Source organism: Poecilia latipinna, unplaced genomic scaffold, assembly GCF_001443285.1.
Source record: "Poecilia latipinna isolate Pla-1442-1.1 unplaced genomic scaffold, P_latipinna-1.0 Scaffold1432, whole genome shotgun sequence".
Taxonomy (NCBI): domain Eukaryota; kingdom Metazoa; phylum Chordata; class Actinopteri; order Cyprinodontiformes; family Poeciliidae; genus Poecilia; species Poecilia latipinna.
In genome coordinates, this window is record NW_015114048.1 from 128,264 (window position 1) to 134,947 (window position 6,684).

A 6,684-nucleotide genomic window follows, 5' to 3' on the forward strand; every position below is an offset into this window, starting at 1 on the left:
GTTTACTGAATCCAGTTTTGCCAGGTGAAGAACTAAATGTCCCCGTTGTGTCCCTCTCAGCCTGGTAACAATGGACAACGAAGGAAGGACAGCGAAGCACTGAAGGGAGACGGACGCAGACGCAGGACTGCCTCAGAGGACGGCGACGACTTGAACTTGAAACGGTTTAAAGGAGCAGGAAACTCCGAAGCAGGTACTCAAAACTGCGGGGACTCCAGCAAGGCTGCGGAGGAAGGCGTTGGGATCTGGGCCGGAGACTCTGAGAGAGTCAGCAGCTCCACCAAAAACGGAAACCCCTCAGAGGGAACCTCTCCTCCAGGAAGCGTGTCCTCTCCCAACACAAACTCCTCGGTTCACTTGGACCACCCGAATGCTCCTTCGCCTCTGTATCCCGCCCTCGTCAAAGAAAACGGGCGCCTGTTCTCTCCGCAGGGAGCGGCGGACTCCACCAGCGGCATTTCTCACCCGCCCAACCCTCCCCCTCTCAAGCCGGCCCCTTCCCCTTTCTCAACCACATCTTTTCCCTCACTGGGGCAAATGCCAGTCCTGGTCCATGGTGCTCCAGCCCCAAAGGCTTCTCCGTCCCCCCAGCCGGACCGAGAGGATGCCCCCCAGTCGGCTTTCTCTCAATCAGCTGCTCTCGTCTCCCCGGGGCCCGTCACCATTTCTTGGGCGCAGGACAGCAGACCCAGCGTTTCTCTATCTTCGTCGATGGGGTTCAGTTCTAAAGCTCCCACCTGGGGAGGCCAGACAGAGGTAAGCGGCTCCATGAGGTTAATGCTGGCTGTACGGTTGCGCTACCCTGGAAAAGCATTCATATGCCTTAAACTTTACCGGTTCTCAGTGTGGCCATGAAGTTCAGGGTGTTTTATTTGGCTTTTATGAGGAATACCAACACAACCGAACACATATAAAGGTGATGTGATTAGAGTCAGTGTATTGTCATGACGCTGCCGCCACCATGTGTCATTTTGGTGATGATGACACCGGGGCAGGTTTGTGGTTATGCTTCACTCTTTCCATTTTGAAATGATGAAGAACATTAATTCATGAAATGACCAAAGGCTGTAAAGATACAAAAAGAAAATAATCAGAACAATATTGTTTATTTCTAATCAATCAATATAACTGTTGCAGTTTTGAAGCAACAGTATCCTGATGTGAGGAAAGATTCAAGGGACATGAATGCTTCTCCAAGGAACTGCAGGCGTTGTAGTTGCAACTACAACATATTAATTCACGGTTTTATTTTTCACTCCCAGGGTTCTAAAACAACACCTAGTTTCCGTTTGTCTCAGGCGACCCCCACGGCTCCGGTGTTTGGAGATGTCGCTTCCCAAACCAACGGCGCTCCCGCCACCACCACCACCACAGCTTCCCTCGACACCACCAAGCCTTTCGGCTTCGGCTTCAGCGGAGCCAAGAGCGAGACCCGACCTCCGCAGGACCAGAACCTCTTTTTTCAGTGCATGACCCAGAATTCTGGCACCAGCTCCATTCTGACAGCCGGTCAGACTCAAACCAAGGACACTAATTACTTCACTGCTATGTCCGAGAGTCTGAGTAAAGAGCCGGCGGCTCTTTTCAGGCCTGCAGCCTCTACTGAAGGGCTGAAGAAGCCCGAGCAGCCCAAAGTGCCTGAGGCCCATCCTCTGGGAAATGGTGCTTTCAACATACCATCAGCCTTCCAGAGCGCATCTGCAGGTGCACGGGGCCCTGGCCTGACGATTGGTGGTCTTGGGATGGCCTCTGGAGCCCAAAGTGCTATTAAGAACAACAACAATAATAACGGAACTGCTGAAGGGAGTTTAGGGCTACAGTCCAGTTTTAACTCCTCAGATATCCACCAGAACATTTTTCTGCAGGCCTCTAAAGAGTCTACTAATCCTTTCCTGGCTTATGGAGATAAAAGCTCGCCATCACCTTTTGTTGGCCTCTCTGGGACTGAGCCACAAACTCTGGGTGGCTCTATTGACAGTAAGCCTAACCTGTTCACTATGGCGGAGCCGCCTAAAGGCATTCTGTCGTCCGGCTTCACAGCGCCCTCAGCCGCGGCTTCGGTCAGCTCTTCCACCACACCGGCGCCACCTCAGACTCTGCAGAGCGAGATGGCCATGACAAAGAAGGACCAAGAAGTCGTAGAGATGCCGACCTCTACGTCGGGCTGTCTGATGATGGGAAGTAGCAGCTCTGGAGAAATGAAGGAAACGGCTCTTTTGTTCGACCAGAGTCAACCACAGAAGTTTAGCCTCGAAGATCGAAGCCAGTCATCCAAGCGCGACTCCGACTCCAGCACCAACAGCGACCTGTCGGACCTCAGCGAGAACGAGGAGGGCCTGGAGAAAGATCAGATCCCCCTGGGGCTTGCTCTTCCTGCTAAGGATGGATCCATCCAGCAAAAATCTAAAGTCCAGGTGGCTCCCAAGAGCCGTCCGCGTAACAAGTCTTTTAAAGGTGCCATCGCAGTCATTTTCGTAAATTCTTATCGGAAGCCACGTTGGCGATAGAGTTAACGCTGCGTTGTGATTTCCAGTGGGCCAGTCTGTGCTGAAAGACCAGAGCAAAGTGCGCCGTCTGAAGCAGTCAGGTGAGTCCTTCCTCCAGGACGGCTCCTGCATCAGCGTGGCTCCTCACTTGCACAAGTGCCGCGAGTGTCGCCTGGAACGCTATCGGAAGTACCGAACCACGGAGGACGACAGCGAGGATGAAGACGACCCGAACGTGGCCTGCCGCTTCTTCCACTTCAGGAGGTGAGGCCGAAGTGGTTTGATAGCAGCACGCCGTTTCCTCCATCTTGTGACTAAATTTCAAGTTTGTTTTTCCTGCCGTCACCCAGGTTGGCTTTCACACGTAAAGGTATACTCCGTGTGGAAGGCTTCCTCAGTCCTCAGCAGAGCGATAACATGGCGATGGGTCTCTGGTTACCTGCGCCGGCGGTCCAAGAAGGCCTTGACCTCGACACGTCTAAGTACATCCTGGCCAACGTGGGAGACCAGTTCTGTCAGTTGGTGATGTCTGAGAAGGAGGCCATGATGATGGTGGAACCTCACCGTGAGTCTGAAAGTCGTCTCACGCCTCATCTTGAGGTTTTGTCCTCTTGTTTGATTTGTCTGCGATCTGAAATAAATGTGTTTTTTCCCCCCCATGGTTTTTCAGAGAAAGTGGCGTGGAAACGCGCCGTGCGAGGCGTTCGAGAAATGTGCGACGTATGCGAGACGACCTTGTTCAACATCCACTGGGTCTGCCGCAAGTGCGGCTTCGGAGTGTGCCTGGACTGCTACCGGCTCCGCAGGAACAGGCCAAGAGAAGGTAGCTTATCAACTGGAGTTTTTGGGAACAAACGTTACGTTCACTCTAGTTTTTTTGTGCGATTTTCTTGCTTTGCGTGACTTTTCTGCGAACCTCCTTTTAGATGTGGACGAAACCCCAGAGGACGAGGTTTTCTCTTGGTTAAAGTGTGCCAAAGGCCAACCTCACGAGCCTCAAAACCTCATGCCAACGCAAATTATACCAGGAACAGGTAAAGCAAACAGCCTGCAACATGTCTGTTGAAGACACATAATCCCAGTAGACCTGAGTATTTTATAGTAGGTTATTTTTAACATCCCAAAGGACAGTGAAGATAGAAAGTCAGTTTGAGTAAGTCGTAAAGTGGTGTTTGAATGATCAGCATCTTCACACATTATAAACCTATTACGTAAATATCATGTCTTGTAGGTATGAAAGAGATGCAAGGACTGATTTTTTTGTCTTTCTGCTTCAGCTCTTTATAATATAGGTGACATGGTGCATTCAGCAAGGGGAAAGTGGGGTATTAAAGCCAACTGCCCCTGTGCTAGTCGACACACAAAGTCACTAGTCCGACCTACCGCCCCCAATGGGATTTCACAGGTATCCTGTGTTGCCTTCTCCCACTGTTTTGTTTTGTTTTATTCTGCAATTTTTAAAAAATATTTCAACTCGAATGCATCTTTTTTTTTTGTCTTGTATTTGTTTATTTTAGCAGTCTACGTCCAGCAGCGGAGGTGGCCTTACAGTTTTATCTGGTGCTGGCACTACTCCAAAACCAGAGGCAGAAACGTCAGTAATCAAAACAGAGAGCATGCAGACGGCAACACCTTCAGACAGCGGGGGTGGGGGAACTGTGGGTAGTACCAGTAACTCTGTTATTAGTACATCCACTCCATGTACTGTCACACAGTCCTCTGCCAAGGACGCCCGTCCATCGGGAGAGGGCAACAGCTCTGCTCTGCACTGGCTGGCAGACCTGGCCACACAGAAAGCCAAGGATGACACCAAGGGTGCGTAGGAAAAGGAAACGCAGAACCAGGAGTCGGATAAAGAAATCCTTAATCGGCTTCGGTTTTAACGACCCTCTTCTTCCAGAATCCGGCTCACTTCGCGCCATGATGAGTAGAGAAAGCCGGCCTCCCTTTGGGCTGGACTCGCTCAGTGCCCTCTCAAAGCCGCCTGCTTCCAGTCCGAAGCTCTTCAACAGCCTGTTGCTCGGACCCAGCATGACCCAGTCCAAACCGGAGGGGTCGAGCCTCCGTGACCTGCTCAACTCTGGACCGGGAAAGCTGTCTCAGGGGCCTGGAGAGAGCAGTGTACCGTTCCCCTCTGTTTTTACCTCATCAAGTGTATGTCCAGGTTTTCATTGTTTTTCCTTGTGTGCAAAAATAATGCTTTTAATTTTAAACGCCACCTACAAGATTGCAAAATATCACTGCCACCTACTGGCGAATAATGTTTCGAATGTCCTGCCTTCATAAAAAAAGCTAATTTTTTTTTTAAAATTATTATTTTTTGACGATGCAGAGCGACAAGACGAAGAGCAGCCTACCAAACATCCTGGACCACATCATCGCCTCTGTTGTGGAGACCAAGAAAGCAGAGGGCCGGCGCTCTGTGACCTCCGAAGGCGGCGAACTTGGAGTGCTGGGAGCCCGTAAAGACGGCGTAATGGGTCTTAGTGTTTTGGAACCACATACCTCACACTCTTGGCTCTGTGATGGGCGACTCCTCTGCCTGCAGGATCCTAGCAACAGCAACAACTGGAAGATCTTCAGAGAGTGCTGGAAGCAGGGGCAGGTACGAATCACAGAGTGTAAAATACCTGTTGGCGAAAGACGGGCTGACGTGTCGTCTTGATATGTTTTGGTTCGTTTCCAGCCTGTGCTGGTGTCAGGAATACATAAACGGCTAAAATCCGAACTGTGGCGGCCCGAGGCGTTCAGCGAGGAGTTTGGGAACCAGGACGTAGACCTGGTCAACTGCAGAAACTGTGCCATCATTTCCGATGTAAAGGTGCGAGACTTCTGGGACGGCTTTGAGACGATCTCCAGTGAGTTCAAAAGTACAACTTGTTTTTCCTCGTACTTCAGTTTAAAACTACCTGCAGGACAGGTAAAGCATGCAGTGGACGTTGTCTCAATGTCTTTAATGTCTCCTCCGAGTGCAGAACGGCTGCAGGACAACGACGGCAGGCCGATGGTGTTGAAACTAAAGGACTGGCCTCCAGGTGAAGACTTCAGAGACATGATGCCCACAAGGTGAGGAAACCAAACCTGTGTTGCTTTTTAGTTCCAGAAATTTTGAATATGTAAAATTTTATTTAAAACAAAAAAAATAATATATATATATATTTTTTTTTTTGTAGTTGTTTTAGAATTTTTGTTCATTTAAAAATTGCCATGCAAATTGACTTTTAGTAAATGATTATTTCCAATTCATGGTGGCTGTAAAGTTTGGGTTTGCTGATGATGATTTTCATTGATTTTGATTTTCCTTTAATAGTTATGACCCTTTTCAGCATTTCTACTTTGAGTGATCATTAATTATTTGTATTCGGTTCAGAGAAGTTCTGACTGATGTTGTCATGATGGTTAACTTTGAAACTCATACTGAGAAAAATAATTTTGATACCACTGCAACATTTTTAAAGGTAGAGAGGTTTCTTTCTAGTTGATAGAAACTATATAACTAGTACAATATAAATGTCATATATATATGTATATATATATTGCAGAACAGTAGACAGTATAACAGCTAATACACGTTTCAGTAAAACAATTAACTTAGTAAGATATTCCACCTTCCTTTTTTTTCCAGGTTTGATGATTTGATGGACAATCTTCCTTTGCCCGAGTACACAAAAAGAGACGGCCGTCTAAACCTCGCTTCACGGTTGCCCAACTTTTTCGTGCGTCCTGACCTCGGACCAAAGATGTACAACGCCTATGGTAAAAACGACCGCCTGGTGACATTTCCTCTCTGTGCAGCGTACGTTCCTTTTCACCGTCTTCCTTTCTTCCTTCAACTCCCCCAATGTCTGCAGGCTTAATTTCGACCGAGGACAGGAAGGTCGGAACCACTAACCTCCATCTTGATGTGTCCGACGCCGTCAACGTCATGGTGTACGTCGGCATTCCTCATGGAGAAGAAAACCAGGAGCAAGGTCGGTAGACTTAAGGGGGACTCTTTGTCCCCCCCCCACACAGACACTCTCACTGCTTTAGTTATTAGACACCATAACTACAGCTGACCTACTAACTATTAATAAGAAAATGCTTGTTGCTTAAAAATATGTTGCAAACAGTATTTCAAAGTACTTCCCCCCCCCCCCCCCCCCCCCCCCCCCACAACAACACACAGATCTTCGTATAATCTAAAAAAAAAAAAAAA

At 48.6% G+C, this 6,684-nt stretch overlaps 1 protein-coding gene across 6 annotated transcripts in view; it reads left to right on the forward strand.

Moving 5' to 3' along the window:
* kdm3b (lysine (K)-specific demethylase 3B) overlaps positions 1-6,684 on the forward strand; it is a 36,441-nt gene that overhangs the window by 17,547 nt on the left and 12,210 nt on the right. For 2 of the 6 annotated variants that reach the window (XM_015057040.1, XM_015057043.1), the window contains exons 8-20: positions 1,263-2,454; positions 2,534-2,750; positions 2,837-3,051; positions 3,157-3,309; positions 3,413-3,520; positions 3,764-3,891; positions 4,004-4,301; positions 4,387-4,640; positions 4,819-5,091; positions 5,173-5,356; positions 5,462-5,552; positions 6,112-6,242; positions 6,338-6,457. In XM_015057040.1, the coding sequence (XP_014912526.1) occupies positions 1,263-2,454; positions 2,534-2,750; positions 2,837-3,051; positions 3,157-3,309; positions 3,413-3,520; positions 3,764-3,891; positions 4,004-4,301; positions 4,387-4,640; positions 4,819-5,091; positions 5,173-5,356; positions 5,462-5,552; positions 6,112-6,242; positions 6,338-6,457 (3,364 nt within the window). Of the gene's footprint in view, positions 1-17; positions 757-1,262; positions 2,455-2,533; positions 2,751-2,836; positions 3,052-3,156; positions 3,310-3,412; positions 3,521-3,763; positions 3,892-4,003; positions 4,302-4,386; positions 4,641-4,818; positions 5,092-5,172; positions 5,357-5,461; positions 5,553-6,111; positions 6,243-6,337; positions 6,458-6,684 lie in introns of those variants that run through there. The other 4 variants (XM_015057042.1, XM_015057044.1, XM_015057045.1 and 1 more) reach the window with 3 other exon arrangements.